Source organism: Hetaerina americana, unplaced genomic scaffold (genome assembly GCF_022747635.1).
Source record: "Hetaerina americana unplaced genomic scaffold, ioHetAmer1.1.p SCAF_15, whole genome shotgun sequence".
In the NCBI taxonomy this organism is placed as follows: Eukaryota; Metazoa; Arthropoda; class Insecta; order Odonata; family Calopterygidae; genus Hetaerina; species Hetaerina americana.
Window position 1 is genome coordinate 3,656,101 of NW_027286625.1, and position 26,067 is coordinate 3,682,167.

Below are 26,067 nucleotides of genomic sequence, written 5' to 3' on the forward strand. Positions count from 1 at the left end.
GAGAGTGGGGCACGGAGAAGAATTAAATGGGAGAATTTTGAAATGATTGGCAGCGGAAAATCCACAGAAGAGAGGAATGAAAGAATGCAGAAGTAATACTCCGGTCCCGTTACTTTATACAGCCTTGATTCATTTATACCCAAAAGATTTAACGCACTATATTTAGTCAAACGTAAGTAACACATTGGGTTTGATTATGCGTACATATTTTCCTCGAAAAATACCTACACTTCCAAGTTTGAAATTGAAATCGATCTCAAGATCAGCCAAAAAAACCTACTACAATAAATTGCATATAGTGAACAAATCAGGAAAGAAGCGAACATAATTCAACCGTAAGAACTTCATAAATAGAATCTACGATAATCAGCAAACTAAAGAGAAAATACGGCGCAATAAGTATAGTGCGGCTTCATATCTAAAAACAAGACTATTTCCAATCAACAAAAGCAGGTGTGAGAGATTAGTAATAGCCTCCCACCCACCATATTTCTAACGCGACGAAGCATTACGTTTCGACAGCTTCGATTAATCACAGCCACGGCCAGGAGAGAAGCTAGCAATGCGCTGCACTCTCGTAAGCACAAAGCTCACCCTTTGTTTATTTTTAACGCGGTTGGATCCAACTTTAGTAGTTGCATGCCAAATTCTGTGGCTTATATTGAGCCGACGCGGACCGTACCGCGCAGAGATTGTGCAGGGCCAAGAAGGGGCAGCGGAGCAGGCCCATTGGGAGCCCAAGCGATGGCGGAGGTGATTAAATTATGGTTCGAAAGAACCGCGGAGCAGATCACGACGTAGGCGACGGCTTTTGAGGGGGAGAACACGGAACGTTTACCGATACGCCCACATTTCGCAGTCGAAAGTTTCACACCCAGTTAAAGACGGAAAACCTTTTCGGCATGGGGCGGCGTTGATAGGTCGGGGAAACTTGGGCTGACCCATGCAGAGAGCGCTCGGGAAGGCGGCGGTTTTGTCGCGTCACGAGTTAACCACATACAACACGATTACAGAAATGACTACATTTCCGGAGATCAACCTCCCCCCCCCCCCAACTCATCATTTTTCGTTCGCCCTTATCACGCATGAGACCAACGCCGGCCTGAAGCGGTCGCTTCCTGACCGCCGGACTTCGGGGCAACGTGACTGTTCAAGTTCAGTAACCGTGACCTCGACACTTAAACGTAGATTTTTCGGAACTTTTCCCCTCCTAGTGATCTCCTCCGTCGCAACTTTAATCCCGCAAGTTGAATGTTAGACTTCCCAACAAACTGCGCATTTCCCAAACGCGATATTCCCATTCAGGGTCGTTGCTAAAATCTTCCGCGGACATCCGTGTTGTGTTCTCGAGTTTGCCGAGGGACACTCCCATGTCAAATCAACCATATCAAGTGCACGTTTCAAATTCACCATCACCAATCTACACAAAACTAGGAATTCTGATAGCATCTACAGAGGAAGTGATTCCTAATTTTTTCCAGATTTTTTCACTTGCCGTTTATCAGTTACATCCGTTAAAAGACGTAAACGCTTACCTATAAAGAGGCCGAACGGTAAGCTAGTAATTTCTTAAATTTTGGACACACTTTACACAGCTGGTACACTGCTCAAGGACTCTTTTTAAAGTTCCGGAAATATTATAAATAATAATATTATCAATATGAATTTTTTAAGTTCTTGAAATAGTTTTTCAATATGATATGCAAAAGACAGAATTATATTCCATCAAATTTACAATTTCATTAAATAATATTTTATTTTAATAATACAAAAATTAATTTGAACAACCGCATCTGACCTTCACAAAAAATTCCTACTCTTTCAAGACAAGTACCGCAGAATACTAATTTATGTTTCCACAACGGAAAAGGGAAAACAACGGTTGAGGAAAAAATACGGCATCGACAGCTTATCTGAAATAAAATAAATAATTGTAACATTCTAAAAGGTTATCAACTTTTGGCAGCAGCACAACAAAACTGCAGCCCGGTGTCATTTGTTCCACATTAACTGAACTACTATTCCTATTATGTATCTCGCTATAGGAGAAAAACAACAGTATGCCACACTAATCATTGAACAACGACTACGATCTCATTTCTCATGCGCACCCTAATGATTCCAACATACGGAAGAGCCGCTTTTGTCTTTTGAAGCAATCCGTTAGCGTGCTGCAATCCACTGTTTGCACCTGACGCTCGCCTCTACTTCCGAATACGTACGACAAAGTCAAGATAACGAAGCGCCATTTCAATGTTTCATAACGGAAAAAATCTCGAGAAACAACGAAGATTCACGAACAGAAAATTGCATAAATTTGAAAAAGATAAACACGACCACACCACTCCTAAAGATAAATAATTCACGTTGTGGAATTGCGTGATTTTGCTGGGTAAAATTTCGACACGTTGCAACAATGTGGAAAATTACAAGTGACTACTTCAACTTCGGAATTAAAGCTTCACGGAAATATGATTTTCACTGAAACAAAATTTTTCAGAAGCCTCACGGAGAAAATCAAGTTTTAAGATATTCATGAATCTACGCCATTCGCGACCCAATTCCCTCACACGTGGCTCTTGAGAATTTCGTTTCTCTCTCTCTCACGAATAAACTCGACGATAAGAGTTCGCAAATTTCAATCCCTACGGCCGATGCAGATAGAGTTCTTTGGTGGGAATAAGGTTGCGATTAATCCAAAGCCAGCGTCCCAAGTGGTATCAAAAGTATTCGAATCCTTGCTTCCGAACAGAGGACACTTCTAGGGAAGTAAGCCATTCCCTGGATAGGAAGTTAGGTTACGCCCAATACTTCCGCGATCGCTAAAATTCCTACCTACTTCCATATCGTCCATACATCCCTAAGGACCCCATCTCTTGTTCATCTTTTCGTTTCTACTTTGTCTACCACCGAACTTCCAAACTGAAATACCCCACATGAAATAACTTCAACTACAGTTTGGGCATTTCCGAAAAAACCAGGCAAGTAAAATTATTAACATTTTATGGAAGAAGTGATTTTCAAAGAATTTTAGAAGTCACGCAAATCGAAGAGCATTCAAGATACAGCGTATAAATGTGATAGAAGCTAAAGAAGTATGCAATGACGGGCGAGTGTGAAATAAATTTATAAGAGGGAGTAATTTAAATGAATAACTTAGGCATTTTTTTATTTTGCCCACCCCTGAAAGTGAATGCCTTGAAGGTAACACGGGTATATGGATTTTTAATAAATGTATACTCCTATTTTCGATTCCTGCATTATTCACGAACTTACTAGATAACTGAGGGTCCTTTCATTTGACCTTGGGGAGTTTGAGAATTTTTGCAGACAATAGAAAGCGGAACTCTTGGAATTGGCTGGAATTCAGTGGATACTACATTCCCAATAACATTCGAAGAGAAGACACTGGAATTCGCCAAATTCCGCGGAATTTCCCCACATAGCAAAGGTCCAGGCGGAATTCGCCCCTTCGAGCTCACGGAGCGCTGATACTCCTGCAAAATCCTCTTCAGTGCAGAAAACCTTCTGGTTGCCCGCGGATTTGGGTACTCGACATACGGATGGATCCGTAGTCTCGCATTGATCCCCCCCGGACGTCATATCTACCGACGAGATCCGGTTCTTCGTGCACATAACCGGATCCCATCACTCGGTTTCACAATCCCTAGTTTCTGAAACGGCCTACGGCTGTTGTCTAAGCCCATTCCGTCGGAAAACGAAAATGAACCCTCTGAGCCGAATCCAAAGGCTTTCTTTTGGGGGTAAAATCCATGGTTCACACATCGAACGAACGGAAATGATGAATTAAAGAATTTTCACGTCAGTTTTTACAACAGATTATGGCAACGCATTGCTGCACAACATTCGTGCCCAACTTTTAGGCTCATCTCGAAGCTTTTTAAAACGGTCACGTCAATTAACATACGACTCGCAGCCTTTGACCACAGGACTAATTTGACATGCATTTGGACATTAATACCTTGGAGAACTATTGTTTCAAAAATGACAAGTTAACATAACCCATTAGGCGAGCGTCGGCGAGAAGCGCTTTGCTTCTGGGGGGTTACCATATGAATAACGGAAGTTACGATAAAGCGCCCTTCATCGAGCCATCACTTCAGTCAAGACGAGGTAGACACCTTTGAACATTTATCCAGAGAATTACCACTCTTAATAAACTCGCTGATTCTTGAAGGAACATTGCTCTCTACTTCCTGGATAAAACTCGGACATGGGCCATTCCAAGTAGAATCCAATGGAACCCGACCAATCAAGCCAGCATTTAATGAAATCGGGGTTGAATTCGAAGCTATCACCTTTTTATCTCACGAATAAAGACTCAGAAGACCGATCGCCGTGACGACGCCATATGATTACATATATGTTTGTCGACACTCAACGGGGCATAAATCCTCAAAATTATCTCGACAAATATAATTCTAGATTATGAGAGAACGTTGCGAACGAATCCAAAAATGTCAAGATGTCCCCGATCCTTTCTCCGCTCAAACCGTTGGACGTGCGCAGTGACCTAAAAGAGGGATAATGCTGCAATACCTCAAAACTTTGAACAGCAATATAAATTTAACGTATAAGCACCGATTAAACGGGCGCGGACCGGTAAGAATTTTCAACACGATATACATTGCCAAGTATCCACTTCAAAAACCATCACGTCCGTTTAAATTGGAGAGATGTCAACCCGAATCGGGTCGAACCTTCGCCGCTGAACATCGTGAAATGCCAGAGCGGAAGCCTGCATACGACCCCTTTAATTCATGCCACTACCTCCATTCCCATAACCATTTTTTCAGAAGTGTACGGTAGTTGCCCGAATGCCTTAACGACAGTGCTAAGATATTAATAAGCCACTAAGAGTAATTAAGAGTAAATAATTATTATTTAAATGCTCTCAAAGAAAATACTAATTTAAACGCAGTCCATCGTTTCTGCCCACCGAACGGTTTATCAAATGAAATAAAAACTACGACTTTTTTTGCAGATTTTTATTGACACTTACAAAAACCAGTTTAGTCAAACAGTCGGAAACAAGGGTCGAAAAACCCGATCGTTTTTAAGTTTATAATATAAATATGTAAAATATAGAAATATTTTATTTCATTGAACATGAGATTTGACAAAGTTGAGTCAGCTTCTATGGAATATATCAGTAAATTAAAATACGAATGAAAAATCGACTGCCTTTGGAGTGCTTGGCCATGCTCTACGTATTCACTTGGCGTAGTCCTGGCGAGCGTGGAACATTATTTATTAAGGATGGCGAATGCAAGTGAGATTCATGACCGAATTCCCCGACACTCCACGCCCCCAGCGCGACCATCCACTTGTAGGAATAAGATATTCTCCATCATTTGGTACTTGGTATAATTCGTTACAAGGCCGTGATTTGGAAGTCTCCAGAACAGTAATTGCGAATTGACACCCACTGACAAGACTATAAGTGTCGTCAGCATTACGCAGCATTTATTAAGCTCCTGCAATAAAATACTAAGTGGGCAAACACCTCTGTGAACAATTATTTGCTCACGCACGTGCCGCTGCAACTTCATGAAGGGTGATTCGTAAACTACGCAAACGAATAGCAGATGTTTCACGATCAAGTATCCCTTAAACATTCAACTGGATATCGTACTCCGATGCAAAAGGCATTTTGAAATTATATTCATAGAGCTCCTTCGACCTAACAGGATTCAATATTTCCCAAACCTCACAGAAAAAAAACCCGGTGGATCGCCACCTTTTTCAACGGTGCTCTGTCATTATCACCTGGGCTTGTCGAATATTTTATTTATTATTTTCTGGAGTATCTGAACTCGAACGTAGAAAATGGAAGTGTGGTGAGGCTAAACTTTGCTATTACTAATTCAAAAAGGTTTTTCATTCATTGAAGCCTAGTTACAATACAGGTACGGTCTTACCCGTCCAATTCCGCCAAATTTTCCTCCGTGAAAAAAATACGCCACAGCCGAATATGTGATGCCAAATTAATGCAACCTATTTTAGTTTCAGAGGTAGATCGATAAGCGGAGTCCGAAGTAAATGCGCGGTGCATGTCTAGTGCTTACAACACGACAGACTCCCAACGTCACTCGACGAAAAATCACAGACAAGTCTTAATCTTCACAAAGACTGGAAAACATTGATTAAAATCAATGAAACTTAATCGTTTGAATGCTAACACGCTTCGTCGACAGTTTTACAATTTATACATGGACTCAAAACTCTCAACCTAGTTTTGATGGTGAATATTCTTAAAACGCAAAACAAGAGTATTTAATTGCTTCAGAGTGACGCGTTTCAGCTGATCGCTTATTCTGATACTACCTTGATCAAAAAGTTCCCGGAATAACCACCGTGTGGCGCTCCCATCGTTCCGATTTGAGTTCTGTTTTTTTTGTTAAATTGGTACATCTGTTGTTGATATTCCTTTAAATCTTAGTGTCATAACTTGACATTTGCAAAAGTTACGTAGCCAAGAGTACATCTATCTCTGTGTGTGTTGGCGATTTTTTACAATTTCAGAAATGGATTTAAATTTGCAACAACGAACTTGTATTAAATTTTGCGTAAAAAACGGATTTAGTGGCGCACGGACGTTGGAAATGTTGGAAAAGTGTTTCGGCAACGATTCTCTAAAAAAAACGGTCGTTTACCAGTGGCACGAGCGGTTCAGAAGTGGTCGTGAGTCAATCGAAGATGATGAACGCAGTGGCAGACCATCGACATCGAAAGTCGGTGAAAAAATTGATAAAGTAAAAGAAATGTTGGTCAATAACCGCAAATTAACCATCAGAGAAATAGCGGAGGACTTGAACATTGCCTATGGATCCGCCCAAGACATTGTGGTTAATGATTTGGGTTTCCGTCGTGTAGCAGCAAAGTTGGTGCCAAAAGACCTATTTCATGCAAAAAAGAGACCGTGTTGACGTCGCAAAAGACATGATTTGCGAGGCTGAACCCGATCCCACATTCATCAAAAGGATCATTACTGGAGACGAGACGTGGGTTTATGAGTACGACACGCAATCCAGACATCAGGCAAGTGAATGGCGTTCACCAAATGAGCCGAGACAAAAAAAACCACGTCGTTTTCAGTCAAAAAAGAAGGCAATGCTGACGGTTTTCATGGATTACAACGGTGTAGTGCATCATGAATTTTTGCCAGAAGGCCAGACAGTAAACAAAGAGTATTATTTGGGCGTTATGAGACGTTTGCGTGAAGCAATTCGCCGAAAGAGACCAGAAATGTGGGCAGAAAACTCGTGGATTTTGCACCATGATAACGCACCGTCGCACAGTGCTATCATTATTCGTAATTTTTTGACGAAAAATGCAACAAATACCATCCAACAGCCACCGAATTCACCTGATTTGGCTCCCTGTGACTTCTTTCTGTTCAATCGAGTTAAAAAACCATTACGGGGAACGCGTTTTAGCAGCCGAGAGGAAGTAATGGAAAAATCGCAGGAAGCACTGATGGACATACCGAAAACCGAATATAAAAAATGTTTCGAGGATTGGATCAAGCGCTGGCATAAGTGTGTTGCAGTCGATGGGGATTACTTTGAAGGGGACAATATAGATTTAGATGAATAAACTTGTATTTTTAATTTTCTGAATAAATTCCGGGAAATTTTTGATCAAGGTAGTATGCAAAGCAACCTCCTCTTACTCGAAGGTTACGATCTTGATTGGGCCTACAATTCAGGAATCTTCTTTATCAAGAAACCGATTTCCTTTTCCAACATTTTCAGAAAGAGTACGAATAATCTTGAGCTGAGAAACGGGTCGTTTGAATGGCCTCTATTGTAAGACTAAACAGTCATTCGTTCAAGGTGTTTTGCACATTGTAATGTTTTGGACAGTTCCTAACGATTATTATCTTCTACGCATCAAGAGAATTATTCATTCTTCCCCTATGGTGTTTTCGTCATAATTGGCTTTATACTGCCGAAAAATTATTTGACATTTGAAATCAATTGGCGGCGTGAAATAATTCAAATTTTAGGTAGGGCTTGCGGTTCCGAAACTTGAATGACCATTACTGCGAGAGCATTTTAACAATCTACTTCCGCATAGGCGCTTTGTTACCTGCAACATTTTAAGCGTTATGTACCCATGGGAAAGTTCCGACGTTCCTTTCCGTCTTTCCAACTTTTCAACTGTGAATTCAAAAAACTGCAGAGATGCCACGACAGTTACTTTAACGGACGAATCCGTTAATGTGCATTAAAATGCAGGAATTTCACAGTGAAATGCTTACATAACTGGATACGAATATTTGCGAAGGCACCGAATATTCTTAGCCCTTGTCCCAAATATCTCGACAGATCAGTTTATAAATATCCCCCTGAAGACCAATCGTTTTCATTGTTAAGGTAACAAGACCGATAGTGAATCGATCTAGTGCTGATCAGAGCATGAAGGTAAAAATAACATGATAAAAAGGTGTTCTATTCAGAATAGAACTTCAAAGCCACCCTAAGATGATTAACTTCTATTTTCCTTATTAGGAATACATTCCCATGCCTTTCTTCACCATCGTCGCGATTGGGAAATTTGGTGAAGATCACTTGAAGCACGACAGTGAGCACAATGACCGCGTTCCTTGGTTTCCTTAGCCGATCTCTCGCATTACCCGATCTCTCGAATTACCCGAGATTTCGGCCGGGATTCTGACGTCACGTCCGGCCAAATCCCGATACTCGAGTACACTGGAATACATTCATCCCTTGAAACTCGATGAAGGTAGGCGCAATGAGACCAGAATCCAACCTGGCGCCTTAAGAAGATAGAGATGTCCCTTTCACCAACAGGCGGAGACGGGGTTAGGGGATATGTCCTCAGGGAACAAGCGACCAATTTTTCGGGGGGAAATGTCGCTCGCTAAAGAGGAGTGGACGGAAGTGGAACCCACGCTGACTTAACTCATTTATACCTTCTAAAAATATATTCGCAGCCCAATTTTCCGCCATTACTAAACGCCAGGTTTGCGAGAATCAACCGGCCCAGGGCAGGTCATGCTTTCAAATAATATGGGCATCACATATAAAATCTTACGCCATGAACCCGATAATTAGGATCTACTATACGCACGCCACTAAAATATTTCATATGATGAGCTCGAAACAGGTATGGACGATGGTGACAGGACAACAGGGCATTAAAATCTGCTACTACTGGAGTCAATTACTTTTATTGGGTGGTTTATCATAATTCCGAGGAAATATGAGAACCATTTATATTTCCGTTAATCTTACAATTAGGTTCACTTCGGTTGCTTAGCTTCAGTAAGGACCTTTCATCCTGTTTTCTCCACTAATCCATTAAAAATAACTTCTCTCGCGAAATTTTTCTCACGGTGATGGCAGATCCTCTTTCAGCTGTAACTAATTTTTAATTAGCATGAGAGTCCAATACTTGTTGCATGCTCCAAATGTGGGCTACCATTTTGACATAACACCTATCCTTCTTAATTACATTACCCCAAGGTCCGTTTAACAGAGGTCATGCTTCTTTACGGCGACTCCCCACACTTTTTTAAATGCATGCTACATCCAAGCTCGAGGGATAATATTAGATTTAGAAAAACAAGAAAATCCTATTAAAACAGAATATTATCCGTTTAAAAGGCAGCACTTTCTCTTCGAGACCACGTGACTGGGCACACAATTCATCTTCGCCTCTCAGCACAAGGTAACTTTTAACTGTGCCTTCTTAAAGGCACTCAAATGCGGTGCTCAAGAACACAACGCATCCCTTTAAACTTTGAACTGTTAAAGGGGGAAGGATTGGATGAGAAACATTGAATTCCGACTAAGACGACGAGCCAATAGAAGACATGATACGATATACCACAAACCAGCCTCCCAATCTGGCGACGTGACGTAAGAAGTACTTTATTAATGGTAACACTGACCATATCCACAGCAGTAAATTAGTTTGGCAGGATTTACGACCAAACCGCCAAGAACAGAAGCTCATGGAATAAAACGATGTCACCTCTACGGATGGTAGAGAGACACATGACAACCTGGTGGGACCAAAAAAAAACAACCATTAAATGCGCATTAATGCTGAAACAACTGAATACCTGACGGCCGGACGAGGAATATTGACTTTTCCTAATTCCATGGCCGCGGAGTGGAATCGAGATATCCCGGAAATGCGGTCGATTTAGATTCAACCCTAACTTCACAACTGGGGATGATGGTGACGTTTTAGCCTAAGTGCATACCACGCAACTCTTACGTCACCTGTGTGACAACCCCGTGGTGAAGAACACTGAAATGACGGTCCGGTGGAAACTTCCCAATGCCCAGTGGGTGGGGTCTCCGAACCTCTTAAAAACCTGAAAACCTCGTAAAACTTACAATTGTCAGAAGGAATCACAAGAATTATATCCTAGAACCCGTGTCTACACGCTCAAAAGCTGAAAAGGCTTTCAGACGAAAGTTGAAATAATGGTCAAGAAAATTCGTCCCGACTTTCGATACAATCGAGAGACTGAAAACGGAAAACCCGGGATCGCAATCCTTCGACAACGTCCTCCCGTCTTTCCCTTTCCCACACAACTTTTTCCAACGGCAGAATCGTTTAGCACGGCGGCAGGGAAGAAAAGAGCTGACATGGTAGGAAAATCCGAATGGCTTCGATCCTAGATACCGGACTTCGAGCTCAAATCCGCGCATCTCTTGAGACGATCGATAGCATACTCCCACCCACCCTACCATTTACCTTGACCCAACCCTGTACCGATATACCACAAGCGCATCACTTGGAAAGTTTAACTATGAGTTTGCCTTCATCAATTACCGGTCGTCAAAACATTCCCGACCCGAACCATTAAAAGACTCGACTTGTCTTCCTCAGCATTGCAAAAGAGAAATTTGAACTGAGCAAAAAAACGGTTGACTCAATCTTTTCCAACGATTAACTAACATTATATCTACATAATTTGAGGAAATAGTCGATAAAAACAGTATTCACAGTAGTAATTGATCTAAACATTAATATGAACAGCCTTCTCGTTATGAAACAGTCGTCACCGAGAACTTTTTCGAGAAAACGTAGACCTTACGGAATATTTTTTCTACTATTTAGCACAAGAATTATCACCAGCAGAGGAGTTTGACCAAGTCAACGGCATAAAAAAATTCAACGGTGATAACGGGCAGATTTATGTAACAAACCTAACGAAAACGATAGAAGAGATTGTTTTTACTGGCGTGATACATGCGGTTTTTGTTTACTCCTATTGCTCAACCTATGGTATTTTTCGATAATTCCGGAAATATATATTAAATTTCCAATATCTCAACCTGATAATGGAATTCCCATCCATCCTTCAATCGCGAGTTTAAAATAGGAAAGAAACAGCCACTAAAGACAAAAGCAACAGAAAATATGGATTAGAAGATAAATGTCGCGTAGTTTTCTCATTTCAAAATCAACATCAAACTGAAACCTGCTTGATTTTTAGCAAAATAAAAACTGGCTGATGACGTAATAAAATACATTCATCTACATCTACATCAATACTCTGCAAGCCACCAAAAAGGTGTGTGGCAGGGTGGCAGGGGACATTCGCTGGTGTAAAAACCCTAGTGCCCTAGCAGTTAAGCTGAAGTTTATTGTCCGATTACTCTTTACATTGTTAAGCGGTAAGAGAAGAAATAATTACGGGAAAAGCATCGCCAACTTATTTTAGGAAGATAGCTTCGCTCGCCTTTTCACGAATAAATGGAGAGCAAATCAATTCTTCAGGATTCTCTGAACACTGTATCCATTAAAAATCGAAACGACTGTTAGAAAGGATTAATTTCCTGGGCCCTTCTGCAACCAGTGACCACACCAACCAACTTAACTGGCCAACAGCACCGCAATGCAGGGGACTGTTTCTACGAAGCATAACAGCGAGACGAGGCCGCGAGAATTAAATTAAAAATTTCATAGACAAACTTAAATTGATCATGAATATACAAATAACTTAATACCAGTAGAGGTCTAGGGTGCTTCTTTCTGAACACATTTTAATGATTTCGAATATGCGACAGCAAAAAAAGGCTTCATAATGGACAACTAACTTGTCGATCCACGTAAAATAACTTCAAAGCGACACACGTGTCTGGAAGGTTTCCGTTAAAGATAGCAGCGCAACCTAAACAAAGGCTTACTCAGTTCATTATGCTAGCAATTATATTCAATGATCTTTAAGAAATATCGAAACATGAAATCCACACTCAACTGAGAATACAGATAAACAAGCAAATGGCCATATTTTCTATTCGTTGTGATTCAACAGAACACAGCAATAAGCATCGTGATTTTTAACGGGTAATAACAGGTGCAGTAACTGAATATTAATCAATTTGAATTAATTACTCAATTTATTAGTTTGTTTACCCAACAGAAGTAGAAAATGCGATTTCCTCTCCATTTTTTATTCACAGTGGTTATTATGGTTATTACGTACAATGCTACAATTTCCAAGTGTTACAAGCATTCGCATTGACTGGGAATGATTTTTACACTCTGAGATCGTTGCATTGTAATGCACGCTTAGGGAATGACTCCGTTGAAATTTACTGTTGCAGCATCTCCCACAGTTTTTTGGACAATGGTTATTCCCTGTAGTATTTTTCCCAGGACTTATCTGTTGCCTCGGCAATGTTCCAGAATTATAGAAAATGAAATCAATCAATATGCCATAGTTTCTCAAAATTTCTTCTATTCGTACATATACATATTCATAAATGTACTTTCATTATTTCTCCATTTCGATAAGGATTTTATATTATTTTAAAACGAATTTCAATTAATATTAACGTTCCGGTAACTTTACCGGAACGTCGGTTTATTCGATCGACTAAAGAAGAAAATAAATGAGGAAATGAGTATCTACGGGAAAGTTACTGATTTAAATTCAAAACAAAAATATTTCATCGGCCATTAGAACATATTCGATTTAGGTATGAAAAATAACAGGAAAAACAAGTTGTCATCGTCATAATTGAAATTTAGGCAATATTATGTACTCCTGAGAACGTTAAATTAATTACAAACAAAACCAATGTGAGAATTTCTCTGACATAAAATGTTCGAATTATTACGAGATGTTAATGAAGATAACTTTTCCGATAAAGTTTCTCAAAGATTATTAAAAATATTTTTCCGTGACGCGAGACAGTAAAATACGAGTAAATAACGCCACAAAATTGAGATCACAGATTGATATCAATATTCGAGGGACAGTTATTAATTTTCAGTACATTCACTGATCCGTTTAAAAAGTTCACCAACATTAAAAATTCCAAGATCAGAACACGAAGCAGCAGCACAAAAGGTAAAAGACTAGGATTAAAAGGGAATCGTCCTCACGTCCTTGATAACCTCTTCAAGAGCCAACTTCTCACAAATAATTGACAGGCTCTGTTAGCAGATCACACGACTCGAAAATAACTCATAAGGTCAATTCAATGTGAAAAGATGAAACACTAATTCCAGGAAAATTTTCATCAGATTTCTTTCTCTTGTATTATTTTTAGATTCGCTAATTTTACTTAAATTTATTTTTATAATTCCACATTCGTTGATTCGTTCGAGTTAAAATTAAATTACATGTGACTGCCATTACGTCACAAATCAGAAGGTTTATAGTTGCTTTTTGAACTCGACTCGAGAAGCCACCGTCAATTAAGAGCCTCGCATTCATATTTGGACGTTCTTATGCATATCATATCTGTGCTAGGCCTTGAAAAGACTTTCTTTGCATTACAGTAACAATTCCAGCCAAAATCCGTCATTATTTATAGAGATACGTTTGTAACTGAACACCCTGCGGAGTTGTCTCCATAGGCTTCGGCGTTCAATCTTTCCTTCCCCCCATGTTCCCAGCTGATAATAAAAGAGAATACGAGTGGCATGGGAGACTAGAGACGTCAACTCTTAAAAATGGTGATAAAATTCATCACTCATGACTATCGCAATTGCTATTTAAGAAGTCCCAAAAGAAGAGGGTGAAGTGGAAAAAAGGAAGGGAATGAAAAACTAACAATAAACCACTACTGCAATCAAAGAAACAATTCTTTCCCTCGGTAGAGCATCGAAAGGAAGGCCATGCTGAGCGCATTTTATCTAACGACCTTTTTTCAATCGGGTAAGATTGAGACTGTTTGGTCCCTTCTCCTAGCTAATCCCCAAGAACAACACTGAAGAAAATTACAAACACCCAAAAACCCTAGTTGGAGGTACACCAATTTAAGCGAGAATCGAAACTGAGACCTCTGGTTTGTCAGGTGAGATGTCACCCCGCCTCCAAAGGGACACAGTACGGTGAGAGGCGGTAGACATTTTGTTAAATGGCAATGCATATGATTTTCGTCCAAAGAGCAGTTACCACTACGTGACGGAGCCAATTTTAACTATTCCACGGTTTAGAAGCACGAAAACATGAGTGGAATATACGGCAAGTATTTGGGATACATCCTGAGAAATGTTAACTTAGGAACTACATTAAGTTTAAACAAGATTCACGTGAGATGTGATAAATTGTTACCCTAAGACAATGAGAGTGGCGGGGTTACCTTAGACACCGGTCTGGTAATCCCTGACGCAGCGGGAAAACGAATTAGAATTTTAGGAAGGAATAGGACATTCGAGTTTAACTGCAACACGGAAGAAATCATTAGCGCCCCGACGTATGTGGACGGATGAAACCATCCGAATGAGAAGAGTTAAGGAGGATTTTCAATCAAGTACTGAAAGAAAAGCTGTTTCTTTTCTCTACAAATATGCTATCAATATCAAACCAAAGATAACGATCCCCGTAAGAGCTATGAAGGATTTGAACTGGATTATATACGTATTTGGATTTTCCAATTTGAGAAATATGTCCTAACAACCCCTCACACACGATTCCGTTCCGAATTAGGTAAATATCATCAAACGTCAGTTGAAACGTATAAGGCAACATCAAATGTAAGCTAAAAGAAATGAAGTAAAAACAGAACTGTAAAATATGAACTTTAATTCCGTATGTTCCAGTACATGACTAATCTATGATTACATCAAGAAGTATTCAGAATGAGAATTGGCGACCAAAAATCGCTATTTTAAAAAACGCAAGCGATTCGGAGTCGTGGTGCTAGCCATAAAAAAATACCATAAGCAAGACTTTATGGCGGAATAAAATTTGGCTATTTATTTATAGAACGCAATCAATTTTACCACTCAGAACAAGTTATGAAAGCGTAACTGTGTGCTATATAAGACCTTATAGGTAGGATATCCATAAGATCTTATTTATACAAGTGGGAAATTAAAGTAAGACACCAATACCATGACCGCAAAGCCAAGGTGAACTGAGTAATAATACTTAGAAATCAGTAACATTGCTTATCATGTAAATTACAATTGCCAACCTAAAAGTAACTTTTTAAAAGCTCTTTACCGCAGCGGAAATTGAATTTATCTTGAAATATTTGAAGTTCGCTCGGAATCATAAGAATGATATTACAACCCGAAAAACTAAAAATAATTCTGATAAGTGTCAATTGTTCAGAATGTGTTACGAGTCGCGCAGTCGATAAATTATTTTTCGTATTCACTTGGTTCAGTAAGGCAGAAATACGACTCAATTCACAATGGGATTGTGTAAAAACTAGCTCTGATTAGGGTGTGCTACTTGACTTACCATAAAAATACAAACGATACTCAACCCCAAATGTCATTTTGTACTTAAACACAGTAAGAAGATAACCGTAATGTTTTAATATTATAATTATGACATGAATTGTTGCTCTCCTGCCACTTACAACAGTAAACAAACGGAGCTGGATTCTGACCGACAAGAGTGGGGGGTGCATGAGGACATGAGCTGTTTATCAATTCGATATACGTTTATTCTGCGATTTTCCGACAGAGCCAACATTCGCACAACAAAGATTTAGCTGGAAGTGTTCAAAGTCAAAGAACGTTCTACTCATTTCTACAAGATGGATGTTTAGAAGAAAATCGTCATAACCTTTGAGAAAAATTCAACATTTAAGCTTCAATTAATCCATTTCGATTACTAAAACTTTATTAGGTAATTCATATAATTCTTCATATAATACATAACAGATATTACGCTGGTTTTAAAACGATTAACCGTTTAACTTACACCACTTTACCCAAAAGTTGTCTTTGACAATTAACCATAAGCCATACCGCGAAACGCTCTCACTCGGTTACCGGCAGGCCACCGACAAGCCGCATGAAATTAAATGTTTTGTTAGCATAAAAAACTGTCACATTGATCGTGTTTCTACGCGAATAACCCACAACGTTAACTCCAGTACCCTTACATCCTAATTGGGGCAACTGCATAATTGCACCGCGTGAAACAATCTCCTCAGGCCATGGGCGGGGGGGGGATACTTCCTACACCAAAAATTATATTATACACCTAGGTTTAAGAAGGGATATGAAACAGTTCCAGAGCGATCCATGAGACTCACTGGAATAAAATGGCGTTCCAGAACCTACTACGGTGGAATCGAATGAGGGTTAATCACTGTCAAAAGGACATATAAATTACAATACTCTCAACTATTTCATGCATTTCAACGACCGGATGAGATCAAACTACTCGTGGACCAAGAGTTTTGTAAAATACTATTCTTACCACTTTTTCGCGCTGAATATCTAACAAAGAAGATTAGACAGAAGACGGGAAAATTGAAAGAATTCATTCACCAAAATGAAAAGAATTAATGCACGCTTAAAATAAACTCACTCTCTCACACACCTACTCATGTTCACGTTTCAGTTAATTTGAAACATTTTAATAAGTTTAGCAGGGGTCTCTCGGTCAGAGGATCTTTTGATAAACACACAAAAACTACAACAGTGACGTGACCTTAGGGATTTAAACTAGGATTCTGGATTTGATTTATAAAATGCACCAAACACCCAAACATTTAACATTATATTAACAATTACCGATCTCCACATAATTTCCCCAACTCCCTCCATGGCTTCCGATATGAGTGACCTTTTCTCCTCAACCGCCGCTCCCACCCAACATTCATTTTGTCTTTACACGACCTTTAACGTCCACTTGAAATCAACCGTACACTTTTTACCTCTGCGCACTTCGAATTTCTCTCAACAGCCTTCTCCCTTCTATGACTGCAATTTTTTCATTTGCGGCGATTTTGAGGAACCATAAAAAATTGAAGTCATATGAAATAAACTTCAAATTTAAAACAAGCAGGCAAGGAAGTCAAGTATCAAAAATATTTTATTTTGGGCAATTATGAACATTTTCAATTGATTATTACCAACGCGTTAAGCTGACTCAAGCATGGCTGAGGCACGCAAATGCTTGGACACGATTTATTTTAAGGAACCAATCCTATTTAATATCGCCGATCACATATTCTCCACTCAACTACATCCAATGGAATACCATAAAAATTGAAGTTGGGAGAGCTAGAAGATCGTTTTTTTTCCATTCAATAAAAACAGCATAAATGTACATTTTAAGAAGGAGGTGAAAACGGCGAATATTGACATTAAACATGAAATGAAAGAGAAAAATTAAAGAAAAAGTTGAAGAATGAAACGAATGCGAAATCGTTTAAAATCATCCACATCAGCATCTCACGGTAGCATTCTTTTAAAGCAAATAAAAGTTTCATTCGCAATCACTAATTGCATCGGATTTTTTGGGTAAATGTTTTAAAAACATTCCTTCCCCGTTGGAATGCTCAGCAATTTTCTCTCGCGTTCTTGATAAATAATAAGATCATAAGACCCTGCATCATATGACCGCATACAAGACAGACGTCTGCTTCCCGAAAGTGTTTGGGGGATTCCAGCCTCTCGATGGACGCACATGCGACACTCGGTCCGTCGCACAGGACCCGCAATGCCCTAGTAAAAAATGAATATGATGCATTTATTGATGTACCTGGGATGACGCTAAGCAATTACGGCGACCACGTGGTAATAAGTATACGAGGACGGCGACCTATTCATGAATTACGGAGATAGGAAAATAACAGCAACCTCCCCAAATTAAAAAGGTGCATGGATTTCTTTTTTTAAGCATATGCACTCCACCATTCAACAAATTACGAAAGGTAGACCGGCGATTTCCACAATTACCATCACCGGATCTTTATTTTCTGTGATTTTTTGCAAGGGGGAGCACTTCCAACGATGACCAATGTGAATTGTGAAAGGGATCCGTAATCATATTTCCCCAATAAATTTCCATTAGAATCCCCGTTCACACAGAAGCAATGAAGTTACGCCACTGACATGATAACTAACCACCGAAGGCAATAAAATTCTTAGATCCCTTGACGCCACCCCACCCAACCAGGCCACTTTGCACTTCGGGGACTGAGTCAAATTAGGCCTTCCGCAAACCGCATCCACGCTTGAACCTGGACCTGTTCGCATTGGAGGATCCGCCAAGGCGTAGGCGTGAATGAGCACAGTACCGAAACCTCTTCGTTTAATGAATGCATGTGTCGGCTACGGCAGGCACACATTTCCTTCAGTCCAAATGTCCGAATTCACTCGTCGGGGCTGACGGAGATACTATGCCTACGCCCTACAGAGGGAATAAGTTACCAGCGGCAAACTTGTTACGAGCAAGGTAACCACTCTAGAACGGTTCGTGACGCGACGACGTTAAATAGTTCAGTCAGCGTTGACGTGATATTTATTATAATAGCCATATTAGGTTAGCAAACGGCTAGAGTATCTCAACATAATGGGGACTGATGACTCAATACTAAAACCGAATGCTAATTTGGTGGTTGAATAGATGGTCCTGGTTGATTCCTCCAGATGATACGGGGTCAATTAATGCCATATCCTCCTAAAACAGGACTACAGCAAAGGTTAGTGAACTAGGCCCCTATCAAGCGAAGATTTTTATACACTTATTGCGTCCTACAGGATTTAGGCGAGCATTCTTAGCAAGTAATACCTATTGCTGACAAGAAATTCCATTCCAAAGAAGTTAAAAGTTGGTTTTAACCTCGTGGACTGTGGCGCGTCGCGGACGACTACGAATGCCTGTGACTGTATGTAGGGTATTTCGTCGCAACATCTTGTTCCTTTAAAGCCCCCAAAATTTCAGAATTTAAGGACGCCTCGATAGTTTAACTGGCTAAAGCATTCGGCTGGACATTGAGGGATCCGGGTTCGAATCCCGGTCAAGGCAAATGATTTTTACACTCTAAATTGTTGCAAAGAAATCCATCTTCTGGTTTCAATAAACTTAAAATAAAATTAATAAGGGCGTAGAAAAGCCGTGTTATTAAAATAATATATATCATAACACCATGTACCTTATGGCTATGATTATGACATCACGTGACGCATATCAGGGAAGAGAAAAACGTGTAATATTTTTAATTCGAGGCATATAAAACTTCATCGTCAAGCACAGCACTCCAATTTTTAAACTAAATTACCCGGATATTCGTATAAACAGTTATGGATGGGAAAGTGTTTTCAGGTACTGCCGAAAATCTTTGAAAAAGAAGAATGATCGATTGAGACACAAGTGATACTGGGCAATCCGTTTTTGCAAACGAGCCGATACTTTTTTATCATTAACCAAGTAATATCATCGCGACTCATTTTCCAGTCCATCCACCCAAATATTTTTTAAGAAAACTTACTTTCGCTGAAAAGCAATACAATGTTAACTTTCTTTCCCTGGTAAAGACACCTTGTAGCAAAAACTGGAAACTAAAATAAATGGCGATGGCAAACAAATGATTAGTTTTTTCAAGGTTTTGTGGGTTTTTTTATACTCGAGGACCGTGAAGAGATTTTCTAATCTGCAGTGAACAGTCTAAAAGACGTGGAAAAAATGCAGAATAATTACTAATATTCTTTCGAGTTCCGCACAGTTAACTTTTCAATATTTCGATTTGATACGATCTACATCTTTAAAAATATATATTTATTAGCGCTCATGATTATAACAAGAATACAGTAAATGAACTGGGGCGCGGCACAGAAAAATATTATCCCTGCACAAAGCTTGAAGAAATTGAAATAAAATTTGTTGTGGGTATTTATGCATAACTAATGATTGGCTTAATAATGGTAGTCGGAAAGGAGTAGAAAAAATCCAATCGAAATAAAATTTGGAAAAATATTTCGCCCACCCAGGGAAATACGATTCGTACAATACTTCAATTGAAGGAGGCATCTACTACTGGTGAAAATACTGAATAAAATTTTTAATCATCCCCCTGAGTCCAAAGATACGCTCTGTAACTCGTACATGCGTGATATGAACAGGAATTATATAAGTAATAACAACTAACAGAGAGATTCACGTTTAGAGAAGGCAATGGAAAAATCTCAATAATGTTGAAAATGCTCAAGAATGCTTAGCATAATATGACACGAAGTAAGGAGCATTGGGTACATAATAAATGATTTACTTTTCTTTGTGCAGCGGAAGTATCACAGAGCATGCGACCCCCAGTAATTATTGTAATTTAAAATACAATGAGGGGACAAACATACCAAAAGAGATTCATTCGAACACCTCACCAGTATTTTATCGATGTCATTCGTACTTCAGTTAACATACTGAAATGTATTACCTCTAACAACAATTGCAATTTTAATGTATCAAATGCACTCCGCAATGCGACAGTGCATTTTGCGATGGTTTTCGCTGCCGTTCGATAACAGCCCACCGTGACCTATATATTTCACCTCCCAACTTCCTTGTGATGGATGGTCCCACCCCAACAAGTTCGAGTACCATTGGCACTTCCGACTCGAATACTAGCAAATATTGCGACCGGAAGGAATGCGGTTATTTTTCGAAACTACTGGAGAACAACATCCACTTTCACTTGTCGAGTCGATATCTATGGATACTTCCAGACTTATTCTGACATAGCGCCTTACTAGCAAAACCAAATCAACAGATGACAGAAATATATTACACCAGTGATTGTAAATTAAAACTTTCGCTTCAATTTCCATAGAAATTGTAACATGGCACTACTCACTACAGTTAAAACACCACATTCGAGAAGAATTGACATATGTTAACATGGGGAAGTAAAACACAAGGAAGTCTCCCCTGCTGTGAGAAAGCAAATAAAATATTTGCAATACTTGTTTAGATCCGATACCATTTATTGAACGGAAAAACCAAATACATATCCAATTCTTCCGGGTTTCTACTAGAGAGTGAAAATGTCTATGACAACGCCACGGGAACCTGTGAACCGACACGAAATATGTAACCCCCGACACCTTTGCCGGGGAATTAATAACTACGCATTTCCATCTGGGGAAAAAGTTCAATGCGTGACGAACACACTCAACATTACAAAATACACAGGAAAAGTCGAAGGAAATCCGTCCATAGTAAACCTGGGCATTTGGTCACCTGGTGCAGCTTAACTAGCAATTCATTTCATTTGACGGATTTAACAATCACGCGCGCTCGAATATTTCACTACCGAGAATAAGTAAACATGAAGAAATTCACTAATGTCATACCTATATTATTAAGGGGCAACATAAATACACCTTAAGGTATAAAAAGTAGCCTGGGCATGACAATTCATACGTGCATATTAATAGCAAACATTGAAACAAAAATAGAGCATTGTAACGTGTTATGACTATTATGAATGACTATCTTATAGTCTTTTTGATAAATTTGTACATGAGATATAATGAACTGCCAAAATAATGAGAATTAACAAAAATTTAGAAGATATAACTGATTCGTCAGTATATGATATCATTCAGAGTATTATTACCACTCAATACTTAAAATAGTGGAATTCGGCATTCAAAGTGATGCTCCTCATAAGAATACAATATCATTTCCAAATTATCTGGTTAGGAATACAAGAGTATGCTAAACCAAAGTAAACTACGTTCCTGGAATTTGTGGGCAATAGAATTTAGACATCTGGGCGACTTGATGAACATAATCATCGGAAGTAGTCTAAATAACACACAATTAATTACTTTTCTCAACTTACCACATGTACACTCTTCGGATCCCTCAGCCAAGCATTGTACATTTCCTCAACGTATGCTGATGAACTCCCATTAAGGAATGGTTCGGTGGCCACTGGTGCATTATAATGCCTTTTCTGGTTCCGTTGCGATCCCCATAGACATGCTACTGCTCCTTCCGCAGGATAGCACCATGGTGCAAGACGATCGAGTCCCAAATGTGGTTTTAAAGGCACAATTTGTTTCAATACTATCCTTGCTCGATGCATTTTCGCTGGGAAACACAAAATAAAAATCTATTAACACCTGATAGTTATGTAAAATGCAACCTTTCAGAAAAGAACGGAATTAATGGATGAATTCTTTGAACATTACCAGCTACCAGTTCAGTCCCACACCTCCCTCTACAACATTCACACGCAGTATCTGCCCTTTATTCTTTCGTCCTCTTTAACTATTTATAACGTCAGCAGCTGACAGAATGCCAAGTTGTGATTCCGAACCACATATCGCTTTCTCACACGTGTTACCAACCTCAGTAACACTGTTACTTAACTTAATTATAAACAATAACCAATTCAGGCGGCATAAATAATTACCTGCAAGGTTTGTTAATCCGTACGTAGGAATCGTAAGTACACTATTTAAAGGAGTTTACAATGGCGCATGCACGAAGTTAAGTTTTAAACAACCTGGATAAAGGACAATAACAAAGTGATTAATATCAAACTCCGCAAGATGGAATGTAGGTTAATATATATAGACAACATTCAGGTGAATATACCAGTTATTTGTTACTCATTACTTTGTGACGAACAAGTAATTTTGTTTCTTGATTCTGCAAATAAACTGAAAGATTTCCCCAGGGTTGCAGTCAGATAATAATGCTGTTTAATCACTGAATGTCACGTCATGGGATGATGTTATGGTCTTTATCCTACGGTTCAACCCCGAGTGATGAGGACTGGAGTAGACAGCATTTGTTTTTGGTAGCTTTTGTAATCCTAACATAGAGGGCTGAAAATTGCCGCAGCAATATGTGATAATATATATTACCGTTTATACAAAACATATATGAGCAATGGCTAATGGTATGATACTTAAATTTTATTTCAGGAACTTTTAAATAACACGCTGATGATAATTCTCATCATATATTTCCAAGACGTATTCCACTCGTCCATGACCCAGCCATGCTTCTGCCACTTTTTCTTAATATTAAAAATAATTAAGAAATCAATACATTATGAAATAACATTATAAGGAGAAATTGCATTTTTTTAAATTCAACTATTTTGATTAGTTTAAGAATGAACTTATAATATAGCCTCGTAAATTTATGTCAAAACACTAACTATAAAAATCGGTAATAATGCTTTATAAGTAAAAGTAGCTTCTTAAAATTACTAACTATATTTTTAAATGTAGATTTATAAATTTTTAAAGAGCGATTTCATCTTTGCGACATTTTTCATCATTACGTGGAATGGTCGAACTCGAATATTATTTCTTTTCGCCTTTATTTTGGTCCATTAAAACTCATAATATTAACGAATTTTGTAAAATTGCTCTATTACCATGAAATTGAAAACTTTTCATATATTTGGAATATGCATTTATTATATAAAGTTAGCCAATAGGGAAAGTCTTGCTTTGAACATTTCCCGCCCGTTTCCACCAATCGTCATCTAGTTGTTCTTCCCGCGCTCAGTGAGTATTTGGTGTGCTCGTGTGCCAATTTGTGGTGAGCGTATCCTGCTTTTTAAAGTATTATTTTCTGCTTAGAAGCAATTTATACCTACAAAAATGTTCGAGGCACGTTTAGTTCAAAGTTCTATTCTGAAGAAAGTTTTGGAAGCCATCAAAGACCTATTAAATGAAGCCACATTTGATTGCTCGGATTCAGGCATACAGTTACAGGCAATGGACAATTCACACGTTAGTTTGGTGTCAATGAATTTGCGAAGTGACGGCTTTGATAAGTTTAGATGTGACAGAAACTTGTCAATGGGAATGAATCTGACAAGGTAAGTAGCAATAATTCATCGTGTAAGCCCTTATCACTAGCGAAATGTACTTACTATGACTAATTTGCAGTATGTCGAAGATCCTAAAATGTGCCGGAAACGACGATATTGTTACAATGAAGGCACAGGACAATGCCGACTCGGTGACCTTCGTTTTTGAATCCCCAAATCAAGAGAAGGTTTCTGATTATGAGATGAAACTGATGAATTTGGACCAGGAGCATTTGGGCATCCCGGTATGTTACTATCTTATATGGTTTTTTAATTACTCCAATATAGGCTACGTCATAAAATTCATTTTGTATCCAATAGGAAACGGATTATGCTTGTGTTATTAAAATGCCATCCGGGGAATTCGCTAGAATATGCCGCGATTTAAGCCAGTTCGGAGAATCAGTAGTCATTGCCTGTACCAAGGAGGGAGTGAAGTTTTCCGCTGCTGGGGATATCGGCGCCGGTAAGGTTAATTTTCATGAATGCTTTTCATTCCTTGAATTACCCACATCAATTCTTATATACAAGAAGCCATTCCCTTGTTAATTGTAATTGAAATATCTTGGTGAACATTTTTTGTTCAAATTATGAATGCATGTGTTCATATTTCAGCCAATGTTAAGCTTGCCCAGACGGCCAATGCTGACAAGGAAGAGGAAGCTGTAACAATCGATATGCAGGAACCAGTCACTTTGACATTTGCATGCCGTTATCTCAACTCGTTCACGAAAGCTACCCCACTCTCACCTGTGGTAAGAGCTAAAATTATTATCTGAAGCAAAACCTTATGAATAACTCTTTAAGCATCATGAGAAAGATTTCTGTTGACAGTATTGTATCCAGATATATTTTTTCTCATTAGGTTCAGCTGTCGATGTCATCGGATGTCCCATTAGTTGTCGAGTACAGAATAGGTGACATCGGACATATTCGCTACTACCTCGCTCCAAAAATAGAAGATGAAGATGGGAACTAAATCTTGAGAGTAAAATATTCTCGAATGTTCAAAGCTATCAATCTCACTTGTGATGTAGATCCCAAGTTTTATTAATAATATTTTTTACTCGATTTGTACCATAGAGGCATTTTCCCCTTTTATATTCAGCAATTAAAGTATTATATTAATAAGTATCGTTTTTTCTGTGAACCCTGGCTCTTGATAATGAGGTTGTTTAAATTGACGGGAGGAAAGAGTTAGCATAATTAAGGCATCATGCTGCATGACTTTCAAATATAAGATTTGAGTCATTGACCTATGCTTTATATGGCTTTCTGAGATTTTGTGCACTGAAGATTCAGCTGGGTGCGCTGAGGTATTGTGTGTATCTGATCCCGCAATCATCAGCTGAACAGCACATATGCGCATACGACAGACCCTTGTGCATAGGCTAGACGTTTGGATGTCTGAAGAAATCTTGAAGAACTACTTTCAGGTACATTGGTGTCGTCTGAGGTGGTCTAGGGTGTTGACAGAATTGTCATGCAGGCCAAAAGGGTTCTCATTTGAATGTAATTGAATCTAGCATTCATTTGCGAGTTCGACATCCTAGTTCCCTGGAGGTATTTTTGTAATGTATAATTTTAAAGTCCAGTAATTTAATTGTACCTTGGAAGGTAGCATTTTATGATAAAAATAAACTAAACAAATTCACTTTATTGTACTGAAGTGAAAACTGTGTTCTTATTAACTGAAGAACGTAAGTGTAGCTGCAAATAAGGTTTGCAAATTGGATTACTAATGGGCTTACTTAAGTCATTTCATCCAGGTGGTCTTATTTTCCAATGTTGAGACCTTTTTTCCTTCCATAACCCAACTCGTTCATTATAGCACTGAGCCACTAATATCCCTGATTAGTACAGAGTCCATATTTTGGATGCCTCCTGTTTTCTGCAGTGCAGTCCATAATTGGCCATGTCAAATACATTGTATATTCACTGAGCACCAATACCTCATTATATTCTAAGTTCATTCCAGTAGCCTCGTGACTCTTATTAATCTTGTGTA

At 38.9% G+C, this 26,067-nt stretch overlaps 2 protein-coding genes across 6 annotated transcripts in view; one reads left to right on the forward strand and one right to left on the reverse strand.

Moving 5' to 3' along the window:
- Ogdh (oxoglutarate dehydrogenase Nc73EF) overlaps positions 1-22,997 on the reverse strand; it is a 121,127-nt gene extending 98,130 nt beyond the window's left edge. For 3 of the 5 annotated variants that reach the window (XM_071583782.1, XM_071583778.1, XM_071583781.1), the window contains exons 1-3: positions 22,826-22,997; positions 22,641-22,733; positions 22,065-22,315 (exon numbers count right to left, since the gene is read on the reverse strand). In XM_071583782.1, coding sequence (XP_071439883.1) covers positions 22,065-22,310 — 246 coding nt within the window. In that variant the 5' untranslated portion in view covers positions 22,311-22,315; positions 22,641-22,733; positions 22,826-22,997. Of the gene's footprint in view, positions 1-22,064; positions 22,316-22,416; positions 22,537-22,640; positions 22,734-22,825 lie in introns of those variants that run through there. The other 2 variants (XM_071583780.1, XM_071583779.1) reach the window with 2 other exon arrangements.
- A 730-nt stretch (positions 22,998-23,727) lies between these two features.
- PCNA (Proliferating cell nuclear antigen) lies at positions 23,728-25,691 on the forward strand. The gene is made up of 5 exons (XM_071583897.1): positions 23,728-24,068; positions 24,139-24,304; positions 24,381-24,525; positions 24,675-24,814; positions 24,925-25,691. The coding sequence occupies exons 1-5, from the start codon at positions 23,848-23,850 to the stop codon at positions 25,036-25,038; spliced, it is 786 nt and encodes a 261-aa protein (XP_071439998.1). The 5' UTR covers positions 23,728-23,847; the 3' UTR covers positions 25,039-25,691.
- Positions 25,692-26,067: the final 376 nt, after the last annotated feature.